Below are 21,242 nucleotides of genomic sequence, written 5' to 3'. Positions count from 1 at the left end.
TCTCAAAGTGATATTACCGCACCCAATTTCACTTTGTCTGAAACGTTGTAAGTGAGTTCAGTAAACCTTTAAATGTCTCATATTCCCTGGGAAAAGAGTTGAATTTTGACCATCAACAAATTCTAGTACCCAATTCAGCCACTAGACTGCGCTCCCGACTCAAACTACACTAGCGCAGAACCCACCAATCACGTCCCAGGAACTTTGACGCAATTTGCAAATGGCCGTGAAAAGGATCGAGCTCCAGGGTGTATGAAATACTAAATGGTGGATTTGTCCGTGTTAAAAACTTGTGAATAATTCTTGGTTCAGTGTAGTGACGTTTAAAAAAAGACAAAATGTGCCAAAAAAATAGAATCCTGTTGTAATAGTGGTATTTGAAGCGCCACAGGACTGCTGCTGGAATAGTCGAAGATACTGCTGATTGTGGGGTAAGTTCCTTAATATTCCATCACTCATACTATACGTTTTATCTGATTTCCAAGTTAAATTTCCATCTAAATCGAGTTTATAACTAAATTAAGGGCGTGACGTGTGAAAATGAATAAGCAATCGGTTTCGGGAAATGGTTGTCGCCCGGTGAATGCGTGGTACACCCATTATTGAAAAATTGTATTGCTACGATCAATCGATTTGTAAAAGCTTCATTATCATTTCTGATGGTTTAAAAGGTGTTTATTCTACAAAAGATTGGAAGTGTGTCCTTATTTGACGTAAATTGGACATAGTACTATTGGGTACCTATACCTATAGGTAATATGTGAAAATTTAAAGGCTGGGTCTCTGTTACTATTCGCATTGTGAAATTAGCTTTTGTCGTTATTGGCGACAACAATTCTTAGTCGGATTTAACATAAGTATGTATTTTGAAGTATTTTTCCTTCTATGTATAAAGGGCGATGTCTCGTTTGTACTTGCAATCCAGGCGGATTTATTTGTATTTTAACTTATGTAATTGATTATTTTGTTCGATATAGTATTTACAACATTACGGTTTTGAATTTCGTTGCCAGTATTTACGAGAGTTAATAATTGAATCACTTCATACTTATCGATTTTTTACATCGTTCTCTCGTAGCTTGTAACTTGTTTTAATCAAATGTCTTTAATTACGATATATGATGTTTTCTTAAGTGTAGGAATAAGTTTGTATGATATTGAAATATAACTTCATAGGATTTTGTGAATTTTGTTCTATACATCTGTATAGTATCATATATGATATATTGTGTTATAAAACCTCCATAAGTTCACTTTAGCTTTTAGCATTACATATAGATGTAGTTTAAATGTGCCATTTTAGTTTTGTTCACAAAAAAAATTATATTAACCCATTAGCCAAAAATTATTAAAGTACTAACAAAAGGGCTCAGCTTTGCTGTTACCAGACCAAATGTATTGCAGATTTAGATTTTATTACAATGTCACACATTAAGGTAAGTTTCTACTGTTAATCTGTATTAAAAATATTTCTATCTTCTCTCTTCTACTTTAAAGACAACTGTATTGTATTGTATGACAGGTGTGTCGAGAGTTGAAATCCTAATAAGCTGGTTACATCTGTTAAAACTGACTATAAAGTCAATGCAGGATCTCTGGTAAGGAAGGTGCTACCATCATAGTTTCTATCAGAAAGTATATCAAATCTGCATTTATAGAAAATAGCTTCTGTCGAAAAAAAAAAAACAAAAGTGGGCAGTCTATGTGGTCTTCCAGGCTATCCTCTATGTCTGAGCCAAATTTCATCATGATCTGTTCAGCCGTTTAGGCTACAAACTCTAACAAACATCCATCCATCCATCTAAACTTTCGCATTTATAATATTAGCAAGATGATAGAAAATAAAGACAAGATGACGTCAGTACAAAAACCCTCTTGTGGTACTTTTTTGACAAGAGAATGCTAGTAAGCTGGTATTCATAGTCCTATGTCCCTGTCGGACTATAAGTTAAAACATATAGATGGGTGAAAGGCTATTTGTTTTAAGCACCATTAGGATAAATGTTCGGGAGAGCCATTTAAAGTTTTAATTTTTAGAAAAGAAAATATAGGCACATCCCGAAGATAATTTCAATTGAACGATTTCTAGACCAATTCTAGATTAAAATTACTGTAATACGGCATATTTCCGTATTTATTTCATATTTAAAATTCACTGATTTTAAATATATACATTTGTCAATATCGCCTAAAATGGTGGTTGACATAAATGGTCTTTCACATGTCAATATGTAAGTAGGCAATGTAACTGTCAGTTATGTTATACATTTCTCAATTTTGTCATCACATACGTTTTGACTAGAGAGAGAGAAGGAGAAACAACTGGCACACCTGAAATATGAATTACCAACTTGATTTTATTATTAGCTGTTTTGTTAAAGAAATTGAATAAATTACTGAATTATAACTCTAGCTATGAAGGTTCGACAAATAGAATGGTAATGTGGCATAGAAAAATGTGTTTACATTTGTATAATGTATTATGCATTCAAGGATTTTTTACTATATTTACGATATACCCTTGTTTTATTCAATAGATGGATAAATCTAGATGAGGTTTACTTAGAAATCTATCTGAGTGAAGATGTTTTAAAATTAAAGCATTTGTTTTTAATAACTATGTAAAGAAGTACAATAAACTATAATAAATAAAGAAATATAAAAAAAAATGAATTAATATTAGTCATTGGTTCAGTAAATCTATTTAGATTTTTCAGGTTGTTTTTGTTGCTAGCGGAAAAAATATTTGAAAATTCCATCAGCAGTAGATATGATTTGCCTATAAAATATTTTCAATGTTATTTACACTTGATTATGTTCATATCATAACAGAATTATAAACAAATGCTTGTTGTTTTAATAATTTTTCATGAGAAAGCAGAATGTTTCATATGAATGCAAACATGCATGCCTATCTGTCTATGCATCAAATAATGAACTGGCTTGTTTTGTGACAACAATTCTGTTTTACATTGATTTGGAATTTCAGATTAATTATCTCTTAGAGTAGATTTAATTAAGCCTATTTGTCAATTTAAGTAAATTGGCCAGTTAAGTGGTTTGATGTATGCATAAATGGATAACAGCTCATTGAAATGAAATTTTAAGAACTATGCTGTCTAAGCCGTATTTACAATATAACAGATGGCATATTTTAATGGAATTCAAGCATGGTTTAAAGGCTCTTACATGTATAAATGTAGTTTCTGTTGTGTGCGCTATTTAAAGTGTGATAGAAGAAATATAAGGTTTTTAATTTTATTGTTTTGAGTTATACAAGAATTATTTTTCATCTATATCTCTATATGTACTGTATAGTTTATTACACTTGCAACATTTATATTAACACACCTACTTTACAGTCAGTTCTACAATTTCATTTATCTATATGATATACTCAAAACAATATTATAGTCTAACTAGTTTACCCGCAACTCTGTGCTAAATTAGAAAAAAAGAAGTAGCTTGTGTCTTCTTCCAGATTATGTTATACATATGTACCAAATTTCATCAGTTTGCTGTTTTAGAGATTCTTCTAACCCTTAATTCAAAAGTGTCCTGTGTGATGAACAACTAAAAAATCTACCAAGGAACAACTTGTCATCAAAACTCTCCGATTTTTAATATTAATATGATAGACAGTAGAGCAGTTGACAGTTTGTCTGCAAGGTTGAATGTCCTAAAATTGTCAAAGCCATTATATATATGGAACAGGGCTCCCCGCGTAACACTTCCTTATTGACATACTGGTACATAATGTCACATTGCTGTTGTGATGCAGTCATTTATATACAAGTGCATGTAATTGTGTGGGGTAGACAGAGACAGAAGGTTTGACACATTTATATTTAAGCTCTCTGCAGACATTTAATTTTGTCGCTTGAATTGTTCAGTTATAGCTTTCCATGCACACATAAAGTTTGAATTGATCAGTTTGTGTTCTATTAAAACTGTCAGTTAGAACTGTATGTAGTGGGCATTGGTTCTCTAAGATAAAGAGTCACATGCAATTCTTTCTTCATAACATGATCTTGTTTAGCGCTTTATAATTTATGTACTTACTTAGAAAAATTAACCTCAATAAATAGTTTCTTACAATGTAGTTATGCACCTGTTGGCTAATTTATCTGTTTTGTGTATACTTGTTCTATTTTCCTATGTAATTGTGTGATTAAATTAGCTGTTGTGTATACTTATGTGAATAAATAAATAAATAAAAAATAAATAAACATTGTAACCTTTTTGCTTCCTAATAGGATCTTATCTATTGATTGTAGAATAATTCTATTGTTATATCAATTAATTATATTTTCAAGTGACTTGGCTAGGGCTGTGGCGCCTTTGTCGCGCCGCCCTCAATAGCGGCTGTCTTTGATTAAATTCACCTAATCATATTAAAAAGATTAATTGTATTGTAGTTTAGTAGATTTTAAAGAATATGATAGAAGATAAGATTTGCGGAAGCTATTTGGATTGTAGTTTTTAGTTCGATATTTTAATTATAGATGTACTAGTTTTCGCCCGCGACTTCGTCTGCGTGGAATTAAAAGAAAACAGAAGCAAGTAACTTTTGTGTTCTTCCAGACTATGTTCTACATCTATGCCAAATTTCACACAGATTCATTCAACCATTTAGGTTACAAACTAATAAACATGCATCTAAGCGTTCGCATTTATAATATTAGTATGATAGATTATTTTATTATTGACAAATGTGAGTAACATTTGGCGGGGAATCAGCTGATTTGAGCTTTGAACTTTAACCTAGGATAAATGTAACGATGACTCAGCAAAATCATGTTGGCATTGTTGTCAGTTGAAAATATACAAAAGGTATGGATGATCGTTTTTATAGATAACTCAAGTTTCACTAGCGCCAGTAAGTTTTGACGTAATAGGTGTATGCCAGCGCCGATTTTGAGTGGTATTAGCCTCCCAATGTAATGTGAACCAGGCATAGGTTTCTTGTAAGTACAGTAAACCACCCACTTTACAGGAAAATCGCAATGTTTATTTGTGAACCGACACCGTGTAACACATTTGAAATGACGTTTACTCACTTTTATAGATTTCTCTGCTAACGCAATGATTTATGTTATTTTAACTATTGACGTGCTATTTATTGTGAAAATTGTACTCCGTTTGAAATATTTTACAAGGTTTTTACCTCACGATTTATACAAAATGATATTTTAGAGAGAATTTGTAAACTATAAGTACTGAATTTTTATAGAAACGTATGTTTACAATTTGGTTAATTCCAAATGTGGTTTGTTTTCATATTTGATTTCATAAATCATTAATAAATTAAATGTATAAATATGAAATAATATTACTAAAACATGTACTTTAAGAAACAGAAATAATATGATTAGTGTTATCGATGTGACGTTATTATTAACTATTTAACAGCTGATCTCATTAAGACTATAAATGTTTTTTTATAGTAATAATATTGTTATCGACGACTTATGTGACGCGGTGGGCAAGTTAAACTACATTAACATACGTAACTAGCGCCCTATATCCAAACTAATATTATAAAAAGGAACTATTTGTATTTTTAGATTTTTGTATGTATTGAAATAACTCAAAAACTACTAGACCAATTTCAAATATTCTTGCACCATTAAAAGCTACGTTATCAGGAACCTAGGCTGTGTTTTTACTATTTTTTTTAATAGCACGCGGGCGAAGTCGCCAACAGTTAGTAGTATATATATTTTCTGACGGACTCAACCGATAGCAGCGTCTCTAAGTGGTCTAGACAATTTTCAAAGTTGTTTTTTTTATTTTTAGTAGATTTTGTTAATATATACTATTATAATAAAGCGTAAACACACACTTCTTTGTTGCCTAAGATGTCAGTAATTACAACATAATTTTTAAAAACACTTTTTAATTAAAAGGCTACCGCGACACAAAAAATATCACCCTTTTGTCACTAAGGCAGCCAGAACAAACTTGGGTCTTTACTCACCTATAAATCGGCTAATGGCCACATACAATGCTTTGCATAACTCTTGTCCCTACACTTGCGTCACGCTTTGGGCTATATATTTTAACGCCATTAAACTTGAGACTATAAGTTGCTGCCAACATCAAAGAAGCAAGGTTGTCATCATGTCATGTCATTTTGACATTTGTAATTGATAATTTGACATATGTAAACAATAAAATAAAGTTTTTATAAGTTCATGCGGGTGAAACCGCATGGGAACAGCTAGTTTACTAATATTTCCTTAACCTCTCCAACTAAGATCTAGGCTTGTGCTGGGATATAGTTCACAATAGTCGAATGGCGGGAATCGAATCCTCGTCCGTAAGATCGCTAGTCTTTACTCGAAACCATTGGCGTGTTTAGTGTCAAATATAGTACATAATCTGTTATTTGTCGATAGTAAATCATTGCACACTTTTATGGTCTGCATCTAACCTGTTTTTGTACTCAAATGTATTAAATTTCCCCTTATCCTGCACATTTCTACTGTTACTCAGAATTAGAAGTGTTTGGGTGTCAATTTGATGACGTGCATGACTCACAAGAAGTAAATTGTCATGCGGAGACGCACCCCAACCGACTTCCGATATTAACAACTGTGTGAAGTTTTAATTTTAATATGGCCTGTCTATTATGTTGTCTATATAAGTATGTTAGTTTTATAGAGTATCTGTCTATTTTGTAAAGTCTATGAAAAATTGAAGTTTTACTTGAATTTCGGTATGACGAAGATAATTTTTAATCCCATATGTACGGGCGGGTATTCCCCCTGCCATGGCAACTGTTTCAATCCACAAACGGACTGAGGTCGTACGTCAATTTTCAAGTCCCTACTCTAGATTTGCGTGTTTGAACTAACAAGGAATAATATTTCAAATTAGGTATTTCCAAAGGTCAGGTTTTTAGGGGTTTAGTAATTTTTAATAGTCTACCTCGATTACTGTTATAACTTAGATTATTGTATTTCAATAACAAAATTCAAAATCAACTTAAAAAAAGCTTGCGAAATGACATCTGTTACAACTAAAGCAACATTTAAATGTGTCACGTATTTTAATGTTAAAACCACACTTCTTCAAATTGCATAAAAATGTAACCACGTCAAATTCGTTTCAATATTTGGCCGTAAATAAACAATGAATGTCCAGTTTTACTAAACATTTAAAGACGCGTGTCCGTTCATTTCAATATATCTATTGTTTCTGTAACATATTCCTATGCTAAGTGGTTTGTAAGACGCAGGTGTAAAGTGACTCTAAATTGACGCACAGACTGACACCCGGACAGGTTACGTAAGCGCTTTACTAACTGACAATGTCTCAATAGTACCATGGCTCGGTGGATATGGAACAAAATTTTAATCCACATCAAGTAAAATGTACTTAAATAACTTTTTAAAAAAAATTAACATCCTCTGATTTGACTACCTCTGATAATTCCGTGGAAATCGTCAAAATCAGTCCAGTCAGTCACAATTAGCAAATATACATGTAAAACATCTTTCTTAGTCTATTGTGTTTGCTGTTAACATAAGAATTAAAATAATGGATTTTGTTTTATTCGTATTATCCTATTATTTTCACCCTTATACAATCTTTTGTCTTAATTTTATTTATCAGTTGTAGATTCAATTAATTTTCGGACCAAAACCTTAACAGAATGTTGCATTAATAAACTTAATTCTTGAATAAACCATTTTCTGTCTCTACCTGAATTAAACAATTGTTTAAATATTTTACTTTATCTGCCCACTGTTGGACAGGCCTTTCCTAACACCTTCAACATTACAGACATGGTTTTTTTTATTTACATAATTTATAAATTTTACACAAACAAGACGTAAGGGATGTTTTACACTGTCCCTTTTCGCTTCCCCAAATAGAACACAATAGTATGACGCAACGGCTTCAAAAGGCGATGCACCTGCCTGTAAACACACCATTAGATAGCCTTCAAGCTCGCCCGTATTTATAACCTGGTTGATGACCTCAGTAGACTGCACGACTTAACTGTTGTGGGGTAAGCTGAATTACCAATTAGAAATAGTATTTCAGCGATTACGTTGAATTCTGTTTAAATACTGCATATATTCTGGTTGATTGTTTACTATTAGTTTTAAAAAGAAATTGATGTCTTTTGACTGTAAAATTTGGCTCGAGACATGTCTATTATAATGTCATAAAGGGGAAAGATTTGTATTTTTGTATGTATTGATATAACTCAATAACTGCTGAGCCGATTACGAAAATGCTTTCACCATTAGAAAGGTAATTAATCTGTGAGTAACATAGGTTATATCTTATTTTATCTCACGGGGACGAAGTCGCAAGCAACAGCTAGTATCTTATAAACCGTTTAACAATGTCATAGACAGTTGTGTGCGTCAATCCGCAATAAACATAGCGGAAAACTCGCATAAAATAATTGTACCGCTATTGTTTGCGAAGCGTTTAGAAATCGCGTGCTCGACCGATGCGCTGACTTGAGTTTATCTCAAGTACGCGGAACTGACTTGTGGTCAAACTTATTTGTCAACTGAACGGATGATGTAGCTTTTAAACTATAAGCTGGTAACCATTTCCTGTGTCCCCTCAAGTAATAACTCAATGTCGAAAATGTTATAGAATACGCTAGCCTGTTCTCACTTCATTATTTGTATTTGGGTCTTTTTAACAAGATCCCTATGACAGAGAATAAGAAACTTTGATAGAGTTGTTTACCAAATCACTTGTCTCACACTCTGGTAATTTTAATTACCGATGTTTTAAATGTTAATTGAAATTTCTCATTAATTATAGTATTTTCTTTGTCTCCAGTTGTGTGGTGTTTGCGCGGCTGTGGTCTCGTGGTGGTGTGTGAGCGCGTGTGGCAACGCGTGTGGCAAACGGAGTGTGGCATAGCGCGTAGCAGCCATGAACGAACTTGACAGCCTGCGCCAGGAGGCGGAGACCCTTAAGAATGCGATACGAGTGAGTATACACATAGTATACATTATAGTAGGGGAGCCGACGATACTAAAAGGGGATTTATTAGAGCATCGTAGATACTTATTGGGATGCAAAGCTTATATGATAAGAAGAAAAAAATGTTATGTGATATATATCTTTACATCGGTGGGGGAAGCGGATATAGATTTTTAAATAAGTAAAAAAAAAACTGTTGCATGGATATAATCCAATTTTATTAAAGTAATTAACGTATGTTAATCTGATCGTTAGCATGATGCGGATGGTTGTATATAATGGTTGAAATGAAAAAAAAGCTCTGATTCACTAATCTAACGATTTCGATGGGACGTAAACTCGCGGCCATTTTCACAATGTGCAAAAAAAAACGCATTGAAATACTCAAGCGCGTCAGATTAAGATATATGTGGTTCATCTTTATGTTCTACACGTACTGTCTCATAATCTGACGATTATCTAGAGGGATTCGCCTGATATGACAAACAAAAATTAGAAAAACGGTTCACCTTAATCTGATCCTGTATCCTTCACGGGCGGCCTTATATATGGTCTTCATGTTTTGTGGAGGTACTTAGCCGGGTACAAAGTATACCCCTATATATTAATCTGCCGCGCTTTAGTAAATCCCGAAAACCCCGCTTCGGCTACCCTACTATTAAAACAGTATAAATAACAGCGTAACTGATGCTTTTACACGTAGACAGTATTAAGATGGAGGCTAGTAGGATAGAACAATTGATATTGATACACCAAGAGTACACTTTTTTGAGGAAACGTTAACATTCTGACAATAGCAATACTGTGCTGTCTAACTGCTCTGGCTCAATGTTCTACCCTTGTGTAAATAGTAAAGGACGTCTTAAACCCACATATAGCTCTTTTAAAAACATAACCTTGATAACTGTTTTATTTTCCAAAGTAAATTAGCATCGTTGGTAATAATGTAAAATTATTTACCTACAAATGCTTGCGGGTTATTTATTTTAGTTAAATCTGTGACGGCTGTGGATTATTGTATTATGAAATAATTTCCTCGGTTACCTTCCTACTTCCTTTCTCGCACCTGAGTGGAATAACCGATGTGTGTTACCGATTGATTAGTAGACTTTCACAGGTTGTATGACCTTTATATGACTTGTATTGTCAGGATGCGCGGAAGGCGGCGTGCGACACGTCGCTCGCGCAGGCGACTGCCAACCTGGAGCCCATCGGCCGTATCCAGATGCGTACGCGACGGACCCTGCGCGGTCACCTCGCTAAGATATATGCTATGCATTGGGGAAGCGACTCCAGGTAAATAACCACTAGAAGTTAGAATATTCATGGGTTTGATTTTTACAGCGGCCACACTTTGTACTAAAATAACGCATAACTGTTGTGCGATTGTCGATTGTTTCGCTATTCAACTGTTTAGTCGCACAACTAATAATCGAGTAGTGTGCTCATATAAACTCATAGGAATCAAAGCGCGATTAAACAGTTGTGCGATAGTTTAGTCTAAGGTGTGCCCTACCATTCGAGTATTGTCATGTCCATATAAATCGAGTAATTGTGAAATTTAAGGTAGTAGGCACATGATGAGATGTGTCAGACAAGGCGTCGTGTTATCGTCATCGTAAATTTCGTGCATAGTTATTTGCATTTTAGGTACTGATGTACCAGTTAGTGTTTACACCCATCTATACCTAGCACGTGCTAGTAGCTTGCATACAAATGGGGGATTATTCCCAACCGTCACCCCGCTCTGTCCCCGCGTGGGAACAGATGAGAATAAAGAGTTATCCGTCTCACCTTTAGCGACGAAGGGACGGTTAGAACATATTTTATTTTATAACTGTTCCATCTGTCATTTTATTGGTGATAGTAGGACTAAAAGGTGACGGATGAAACTTTTTATTCTCACGTGGGAACAGAGCGTGGTGACGGTTGGAAATAATGCCAAGTGGGTTATCTACTTGCTTAAGTATAAGGCTAGATCTCATTGGTAACTAAAAATACAGAACTATACCAGATTTTGCTACTTTTTGAAAAGAAAACAAAGTCTATTGATGAAATACAAGTTTATGCTTTCCAGTATATTCTGTTTGCATCGATAACAAGGTGTTTCACCTGAAATTCATCACTTTCGGATATCGATCAGTCTAACCTAGCGCCGGTCGACATTTGTTTATATAGAAAATGGGCCACTAAAAATATACTTCAGTTCGAACGTGGTACACTTGTGTAATGTAAACACACGTAACGAGAATTGAACTGATATTAGTTCTTCGTATTGTAATGTTCTATACAAAACGTAAAGACAGACTTCTTATAAATTTAATACTGACTTTACCTCATCCCTTTCTCAAGAAAGCTTTGCTTTTAGCATCAAGACGTTGAATAGTTTCTTTAAACATTGACACTATGTATACATGAATTCATGATATATTTGAAACTAGCTTTCCCCCGCAACTCAGAGTCGAAATAATGTGCCTGTGTTCTTTCAGACTATCCTCTACATATATACCAAATTTCATCGAAATGCATTAATCCGTTTATGCCCATCTATCCATCTAAACTTTCGCATTTATATTAGTATGATTATAACAAACTAGGTTTTGCTCACGACTTCGTATGTGTGAAAACAAGGATATAGCATATGATAACCTTTCTTATGTTGTAAGAATTTTTAAAATCGGTTCTAACATACAACAAATCTTCCCACTTTATATTTATTTATTTATTTATTTATTTATTTTCATGGAAGACCAACAGCTAATACAACAAAGTAGGTATAGTGGTAGTTAAAGAATACAGCCAATAACAGGTCTCCACTAATAGAAGTATGTTACAAAAATGTTAATACGCGGATAAACAATAGAAAACCAGAAAGTTAAACAATGCAAAAAATACAAAAAATACAAAGTACAAAATACAAAACATACAAAATATAATATTAAGTATCTAAACTATTTAGCCTTTTTAAGAAATCACAATTATTAAAATGCATAATCAATATAAATACTCCAAATAAATAATAATAATAAATGTTCCAATGTAATTCGAACTTTTATATCTAAATTTTAAATTCATAGAAAATGTAACAAGTTCCCTTTTAAATCGGAATTCAATGATTTGTTTTGATTTATCTGTGATTGGTTACTTCCGTCTGTTAGCACGCGGGTCGGCAATGAGTGTGCACTTTCTGTTACAAGAAATTAAATAGCTTAGTACAAAAGTCTTATTTTAACATTCAGGTGGAACAGTGTTACATAAATAATTAAAAAAGGCTAGAAAATTGTCTCGTCAAGGGTAGTCTTTCGTTAAATCTGTAGCTCCCGACTTCAACATATCACTAAATAGTAAAAAAATAAACTTTGTTACTCAGTGATACTGCAGCTTCATAATGGTTAAATGATTTTTAAAATCGACCCAGTAGTTTTTGAGTTATTTCAATACATGCTACCATCCAAAAATACAAATCCCGTGAAATTGTAAAATACAAGTTGTTGCTCGCGACTTCGCCGGTGTGAAATTAAAAAATAATAAAAATGTAGCCTATGTTACTCACTGATAATGTAGCTATTTAACCGTTAAAGAATTTTTAAAATCGACCCAGTAGTTGTTGAGTTATTTCAATACATGCAACCATCCAAAAATACAAATCTTTCGTCTTTATAATATTACTAGCTTTCGCCCGCGACTCCGTTCGCATGGTATTAAAAGAAAGCAAAAGTGAGTAGCCTATGTATTCCAGACTATCCTCTACATCTGTACGAAATTACATCGATATCCGTTCAGCCGTTTAGGCTACAAACTCTAACAAACATCCATCTAAACTTACGCATTTATAATATTAGTAAGATTATTGGGTTTCAGGTTTTCGCTTGCTCGTTTGCCACCTAATGTTATAAAAAAAAAAAATAGATTTAATTTAAACTAGTCTGTTAATAAATTTACCATGAATACATTTATAAAATGACATCTGTCTTTTTATTATATACAATTAAACTTGCAAATGTTTTTTTTTTCGTAGGATTATAGAGATAATATCGTATGTTGAAATTTTCCCGCGTCACAATTTAATATAGAGACGTGTGTTATATCCCGCTGTTGGGATATAAATGATTATCAAAGACTTGATAACATATTTATTGAAATTTCATTAAATTTGAACTGTCTTCTTTTTAATGATTCGTGTGATATTTCTAGCACAAAAGGCACTTAGTGGATTATTCTTGTGAAACTGAAAATAGTTATTTATTACTGTGAATACTTGCTTATTTAATTTTATAGACAAAACTAGCTGTTCACTTGTGACTTCATACGCAATATTTTACATGTGTAAAATGTTCATTTGCAAATGTCAAAATGACAAGTAATAGCAACCTTGCTTCCTTAATGTTGGCAGCTTGTATTTTATGGTCACTTTCCCACATGTAGGTTTTTTCCAATTTATTTATCCCCCAAGTTTAATGGCGTAAAAATATATACCCTAAAGCTTGTCATAAGCGTAGGGCTTATTATTGAAGAATTATTAAAAAACATGCTGTGATTGCTGATATCCTACGCCACAAAGTAGTGTGTGTTTACGCTTTATTATATTAGTATATTTTACTAGTAAATGTAATTTAGGATAATCCAAACGTTTTTATAAAAATAAACAATATCAAAAGTAACTCAAGGTTGGTTCAGATCGTTGTTATTCCTTATTATTGATTTAATTTCCTATTTTATTTGGCAACCTGTTGGGACTATACCGAACAAGAGGCATATAGAACTTGCGGATAAAAATTTTAAGGGCCTATCCCACAATTCTAATAAATTGTTAGATAACAATCCAACAAAATATGTGATGGAAATATCGGATTTTGGTTCTCTATCTGACAGTGACATTTTTAAGCTACCTGAGCTCAGCCAGTGGTGGGACAGGCCTTTAATGTTATCAACTAAAATCATTATAAAATTAACCAAATCGTCTAAATTCACATTACATAGAAATATTCTGTAACATTCAATTATTTTACAATGAATTGAGCAAACGTATGCAAAATATTACTCTCGTTTTTTTTAAAACAGAGATAGCAATAATTTTTTTTTTTATTACATTAGTATATTTTTGTTAATTTACTAATATTTCCTTTAACAATTCCGACTAAGCTCTCTAGGCTTGTGCTAGTTCACGGCAAGAGTCGAATGGAGGGATTCGAACTCTCGACCGTAAGATCGCTAGTCCGTACCCCAAACCTTTAGGCTATCGTTAATAATGTTTCGAAACATGTTTCTCGATACTAAAATCTGACGCTTTTAAGCGTATTGTTAACTTCCGAGAGTACTTATAAAATAGTACCAGATCTTATAAATAGTCTGGTATAGGTGATGCGAGATATCTGCGTATTCGCGTTCTGTTTACGTTACAATTTCATAACTGAACAAGGCTGACGCGTTTTATATTTATATACTACTAGATTTCGCCCGCGACTCCGTCCGCGTGGAATTAAAAAAAAAACAAAAGTGAGTAGCCTATGAGTTCTTCCAGACTATCCTCTACATCTATACCAAATTTCATCGAAATCCGTTGAGCAGTTTAGGCTACAAACTCTAACAAACATCCATCTAAACTTTTTCATTTTAATATTAGTAAGAAGTAAGATATATTTTATTTATTAATAGTTTATTTGTCTTGTTTGTGCAGGAACCTGGTGTCCGCTAGCCAGGACGGCAAGCTGATTGTGTGGGACAGCCACACAACCAACAAGGTGCATGCCATCCCGCTGCGTTCCTCCTGGGTCATGACTTGCGCCTACGCGCCTTCAGGCTCCTACGTCGCTTGTGGTGGACTTGATAACATCTGCTCCATCTATAGGTATAATTTATTCTATATATTTCAAACAATTAAACACAGATAACTGAAGTTTTATAGCTTACGATGTACCCATGCTTTTTCTGCATGGAATTATAAAAAAAAATATTGTTTGCTTTGGTTAAATTCTCAATTGTAAATGTCAAAATTAGAATGCAGAAATCACAAAGATTGGATAACAATTACCATTACCATGGCCACATTGCTTCGTTGATGCCAAAGCTTGTAGTTTATGGTTCCACTCTCCTTTTAAGGGTTTTTTCCAATTTATTTACCTCCTAAGTTTAGCGTTATAATAGCACGAAACAATGACAAGTAAAAAGATAATTTATCAGAATTATAAAAAAAATAAACAGTATAACTAGATTTTTTTATGTGTTTAATTTTTATTAACATTTTTTTTTTGTTTTGTAGCCTGAAGACTCGTGAGGGCAATGTGCGCGTGTCCCGCGAGCTGCCCGGACACTCGGGCTACCTGTCCTGCTGCCGCTTCCTCGATGACAACCAGATCCTCACCAGCTCCGGGGACATGACCTGGTCAGTATACACCGGAATAAGTCACAAAATAGCATAGAATATACAATAAATGGCATTGTCAATTGATAAAATATTAATACTAGCTGTTCCCGTGCGTCTTCATCCGCATGAAATTATGAAAATTTTATTTTATTTTTTACATTTGTCGAAATATCAATAGCAAATGTCAAAATGACATGACATGACAAACCTTAGCAATCTTGCTTTCTTGATGTTGGCAGCAACTTATGGTCTCTTTCCCACTTTAGGGTTTTTATCCAAAATATTTACACCTAAGTTTAATGGCGTGAAAATATATAGCCTAAAGCTTGACGTAAGTGTAGTGCATTTTATTAAAAATAGAATTATTCAAAAATATGCTGTAATTGCTGACATCTTAGGCAACAAAGAAGTGTGTGTTTACGCTTTATTATAATAGTATAGATTATTGACTGAGAATTTTACTATGGCAAACTTGACTGTTGTTATTGGCTTTTTGTTTTTGTCCCTATTTTGTAGAGCTTGTTTTCTTCTCACCCCCTCTAGTTATAAATGTGAAAATTTAGCTTATAGCGTATACTTTTCAAACATTTATTAATAAATAAATATTCAAAAACATGCTGTTGAAATACATTTTCTCGTATCAATTCTAACACCGCCTTAGGCACTTCTGGCTATTTTGACATTCGCTAGAGAATCATATCAGAAACACGTATTTAATATTATATATAACTATAATCTATACTATTATAATAAAGCGTAAACACACATTTCTTTGTTGCCTAAGATGTCAGCAATTACACCATATTTTTGAATAATTCTTTTTTTAATAAATAGCAACACACTTGTGTCACGTTTTAGACTATATATTTTAACGCCATTAAACTTAAGGGGTAAATATTTTGTATAAAAACCTTAATGTGGGAAAGAGACTATAAGTTGCCGCCAATATCAAGGAAGCAAGGTTGTCATCATGTCATGTCATTTTGACATTTACAATTGATAATTTGACAGATGTAAACAATAAAATAAAATTTTCATAATTTAATGCGGATGAAATTGCACGGAAACAGCTATTAAGTGTACACAAACAGTGTGATAGCATAGTATTAAAAAAATGCAGTTTTTACTCTCTCCTGAAAAGTTACTATTTTTCACATCCATGGTGTTAGAATTTCAATGACTATATGTTTACTTTTGACAGTTAAAAGGATTTAAGTGTGATTGTACTATGTATTGTTGTCCAGCGCGCTGTGGGACATCGAGACAGGGCAGCAGTGCGGCCAGTTCACCGGGCACACGGGCGACGTGATGTCGCTGTCGCTGGCGCCGGACCAGCGCGCGTTCGTGTCGGGCGCCTGCGACGCCTCCGCCAAGCTGTGGGATGTCCGCGACTGTCAGTGCAAACAGACATTCCCGGGACACGAGAGCGACATCAATGCGGTTACGGTAAGCAACAGACACACAGACACGAGTTTTATTAACTTTGATTCATTACTTAGTATCTGAACTTTTACAGTTATATCTAATGGTAATTTTGTGGGAGTGCAAAATGTCAATCTATCAACTTAAATTTGACAAAAATTCTCCAATCTTTGGTCTTTTTCAACAAATCGATGCAAGAACAAATTACTTACCAATCCATGATTCTTTGTAAAAAAAATGACTACTGTAGTCATCTTGCCCAAAATAAATAAATGATAGTGACAGTCCACTAACGCCATCCTGTCAACGTCAAAAAAATAGCCTAAAATGTTTGTACTCTATGTCTTGTCTTATATTCTTTATGCCGTGTTCTGATAACTGCGTCACATCGGCCCAGATTTACTTGAACTACTCTACAGGCATTGTTAACTGTCTTCCTCCCCCCTTATAGGACAATGCCCAACTGCTCTCCCCAGCGGCTATAATATACTTATCATAATAAATCCTTTATTGCTATAGATTGTTTACAACATGTTTACTAAAATACAAGAACATACTTATAAACAATTTTATTGTAAAAAAAAGTAGCATTACAGATCACTTAAAGACTGATGAAACCAGGAAAAGACAGAAATACCATAGAAATCTGTAGAGTTGTAGATTGAAGATTATACATCAATAATAATCACCGATTCAAATTTCTCAAGATAATAGTGAAAATATGTAATAGGTGTTTAATTAGTTTGAATGTGATCCAGTTCTTCCCGTCCGGGTTCGCGTTCGCGACCGGCTCCGACGACGCGACGTGCCGCATGTTCGACATCCGCGCCGACCAGGAGCTGGCGATGTACTCGCACGACAACATCATCTGCGGCATCACGTCCGTCGCCTTCAGCAAGTCGGGCCGCCTGCTGCTCGCCGGCTACGACGACTTCAACTGCAACGTGTGGGACTCCATGAAGAGCGAGCGCGCCGGTGAGCACACCACACCAAACTACACTTCACCACTACACTATACTACACCGCATTACGCAACGCTAAACTGCACTACATATCGCTACACTACACTACACTGCGCTGCACTACACTTCACTACACTACGCTACGCTACAATACACTACACTATAATACACCACATTACACTACGCTAAACTGCACTACATATCGCTACACTACACTACACTGCGCTGCACTACACTACACTACATAACGCTACAATACACTATACTACACTACAAATGATTACAAAATACGTTACTTAGATTTGTTACAGGAAATAGCTGTCCCATGCTTCACCCCCATGATATAAAAGCTTTTAGTTTAGTTCAATTCATTCAGTTATAATTTTCACGGGAACAGCTATATTTAATCTAAAAAAGCATATTATGTACGTTTTTGACATTATATTTGTTGTTGCGCAGGTATCCTGGCCGGGCACGACAACCGCGTGTCGTGCCTGGGCGTCACCGAGAACGGGATGGCGGTCGCCACCGGCTCCTGGGACTCGTTCCTGCGCATCTGGAACTAAGCCCCCACCCGCCCCGCGCCCCGCGCCCCGCACTCCGCAACACAACATGGCGGCGCAATATCTTATTTAAATCCGTCGCCATCGCGCGCATTGTTTAATATTTCTATAGTTTTTTACGCGGCGTGTTAGCGGGACGTATAAACGCTTTATCCTATGTGAATATTTTTGTTCCGTTACCACTCATTTCCGATTATAATTGCTTTTTTATCACAAAGCGATTGTGTCGGGGAGCGTATGCTTGTTTCCGAAACGATATCCGGATACTGAACCTATTTTCGCTTTATTTATTTAATAATAGTTGATAATCTCTTAACAATGGAAGCATTTAGTACCGGTAAGCGAGGGATGGCGTGACTGGTTGTATGTTCTGAATATATATATGTAATTATTCGTGTTAAATTTAAATATTGATTAGCGTTAGCACTGGAGGCTTCTCCGCGAACTGTCGAAATGTTTCTGTTACTTGGTGAGTTACATTTTAAATTATTTTCTAATTGCATAAAACACGCTCGGTAATAAAAAAACAACCTATTAGATTTCCTATGTGGTCTTGTAGAGTATTTTTTATAGCTATACCTAATTTTATCAAAATCCGTAAGCCGTTTTAGGTATAAATCGTTAAAAAGATCCATCCTTACCCGGTTTATTATACAGAAGAACTTCGATAAGTTAAAGTCCAAGGGAAACATAAAATACTTTAAGTTATAGAGGTTTTAAGTTATCAAGGGTCTATGTTATAGAGGTTTTGGGCTCTGATGGGAAGGGGACATATTTTTTTGAAGTTATAGAGGTTTTTAAGTTACTGAGGTTTGAGTTTATCGAGATTCTACTGATTTAGTATGTTTTGAATAACTTAACCCATAAAATCGAAAAAAAAAAACTTGTAGTAGCCTTTTATAATAAAATAATTTTATGTGTACTATTTTAAAAGCTTTTTGAATCACTTACCTGGGGTTTTTATTTGTTTTTTTATTAATTTTAATAATTTCTCCACTCTTTTCAGATGAGCACAGCGCACTGCATACTATATCTAAAATTAAAAAAAACTAAAGAACCAAATATTATGATTAATGTACCTACATATAATTTATTGAATATGAACTTGTCTGTCATTATGTCCGCGAGCTGTAGGGCTGATTTATGAATTTTTTATTTATATAAAAAACTCGAAAATCCACAAACTAATCAATTTTGTATGATTTTTAACTTTTTTTTGTATATTTTTTTTTAATCAACTATAAGTGTTTGATGTAAAAATGCTTGATTTTTTATATTCTTAAGCACAAAATATTAAACTCTTGCAGAATGTGTTAAAACTAATAGTAAAATATGTATTAAATTTTTTAAAAATTTGCAAGAAATTGTTTTTATATGTTTTTTTTATTGAATAGAAATTATGTTATATTCGCGCAAAAATATTAATATATGTATGAATATTCTGATGTTTCATAGTATGAAAAACGCGGTTTTAGGTGTTTTGTAACTTGTCAATACTTAGGGTTGCCATTACCTTCGCTTGATTATAAAATACCATCAAAGGCCTATTTGGTTTTAAGAGCATATGGCAACCCTAAATCTGTATTGGTGTAATTCTTGATTTTACATTATTTAGCACAAATTGAGGATATAACACAAAATAGAAGTATTGTAAAAATTTGGTTGTTTATATTCTGACAATTTTTAATAAACAGTTTATTTGTACAGCCCTCCTTGTCATCTGTCTGTCCCTTTTGCGTATTCGACTTGAAGATGTGTTGATGAGCAACTTTTTATATGCCAAATAAAGTAACAAATTTTTCATTAAAGTGATAATTATTCGAAATAAAACAATGATTTTTCGTAATTCGAATCGCACAAGATTCACGCACATTTAAATGGCCATAAATTAACGAATCAAAGATAATTGTCTATTTCGCGAGAATGCCATAGACAAATGTCATAATTTCGCGCCAAAATGCGTCTACGATTGAAAAAATGGCGGTTTTCTTTTCAAAACGACTATGTTTCTAAAAGTGTGTCACCTTCGTTTTATATTATGTAGTGTTTACTACATTTTTGTACCTCTACGATAACTTTAAATTTATTCGTTACTGAGATATATTTAAAAATACAACGTAAAGCCATTCTTCATGAAAAATGGGGTTAAAATTCGCGCCCAAACTTCATCCAAGATACAACTAAGATTAGCTATAAGTCTGAGTGTAAGAAAAAACTTCCTACACTCAAAAATGAAATTGTGTTGCTTAATTTATTTAAAATTGTTTTTGAATTATTTCAGTATTTGTTTCGTTAAGCGCAAAATATTTTATGTAGCGGCTTTATTGCTATCGCGTTGTTTTAAGCCCTTTTAGATAGGTTATGTAGATGTATTATTAAGGGACACAGACTAAAAAAGCACATTGGATACGCTGGAATGCTTACTTTGATGTATTTAGTAATACACGTAAATGGTTACGATTTGTCTGATAAACATCTTCAGTAATCTAAACCAATTGGAATGTTGACTGTTAAATAGCGAATCGATGAAAATATAGGTTTCGCTCGACCTTGTCGACTAAAATGACATTCTGTAAAGACTTTCATCTCTTGCACACAAGATGCATTAGGGAAGTGAGAATTCTAGAAAGTATGAGGGTAGTTCAACATCTTTGATGACAAGGGCTGTGGTTATTTGACTAACAAGAAGTTCAAGGTTCATGCAGGTTTTTTTTTTCATGTTTTATGCTCAATGACAGCGCGGGAATTCGCTCTGACAGGAATAAATTGACCTATTCATTGTACGTTTATAGCATAGGCATATCAATCGATTTGCTCCCACTTTTTATTACTGTTTACACCAAATTTAGCGTTTTTGTAAACGTAAAACTAGGGCAAGTTAACCCAAACCACGCATCTAATCTAAAAGTAAGGGATACGCTATGGATGTTTTTTTTCGTCTGTCCAATGTAGCAGTTTCCTACCAGC

The 21,242-nt window shown here is 33.9% G+C and overlaps 1 protein-coding gene across 1 annotated transcript; it reads left to right on the top strand.

Annotated features, from left to right (window-relative positions):
* The first annotated feature begins 194 nt into the window (after window positions 1–194).
* On the top strand, window positions 195–19,316 carry LOC106111351 (guanine nucleotide-binding protein G(I)/G(S)/G(T) subunit beta-1). Its single transcript, XM_013293392.1, has 9 exons — window positions 195–431; window positions 8,818–8,970; window positions 10,115–10,260; window positions 14,642–14,812; window positions 15,224–15,346; window positions 16,573–16,774; window positions 17,509–17,725; window positions 18,172–18,744; window positions 19,282–19,316. The coding sequence occupies exons 2-8, from the start codon at window positions 8,914–8,916 to the stop codon at window positions 18,276–18,278; spliced, it is 1,023 nt and encodes a 340-aa protein (XP_013148846.1). The 5' UTR covers window positions 195–431; window positions 8,818–8,913; the 3' UTR covers window positions 18,279–18,744; window positions 19,282–19,316.
* Window positions 19,317–21,242: the final 1,926 nt, after the last annotated feature.

This window comes from Papilio polytes, unplaced genomic scaffold (assembly GCF_000836215.1).
Source record: "Papilio polytes unplaced genomic scaffold, Ppol_1.0 DF824169.1, whole genome shotgun sequence".
In the NCBI taxonomy this organism is placed as follows: domain Eukaryota; kingdom Metazoa; phylum Arthropoda; class Insecta; order Lepidoptera; family Papilionidae; genus Papilio; species Papilio polytes.
Note: the sequence above shows the minus strand (reverse complement) of the source record. Positions and strands in the feature narration are given on the sequence as shown.

Bases quoted from the DNA above. Each gene is read 5' to 3' on its own strand.
- LOC106111351 (XM_013293392.1), top strand. From the start codon at position 8,914: ATGAACGAACTTGACAGCCTGCGCCAGGAGGCGGAGACCCTTAAGAAT. The intron at 8,971-10,114 runs GTGAGTATACAC...TTGTATTGTCAG, and splicing joins CCCTTAAGAATGCGATACGA to GATGCGCGGAAGGCGGCGTG. The intron at 17,726-18,171 runs GTGAGCACACCA...GTTGTTGCGCAG, and splicing joins CATGAAGAGCGAGCGCGCCG to GTATCCTGGCCGGGCACGAC.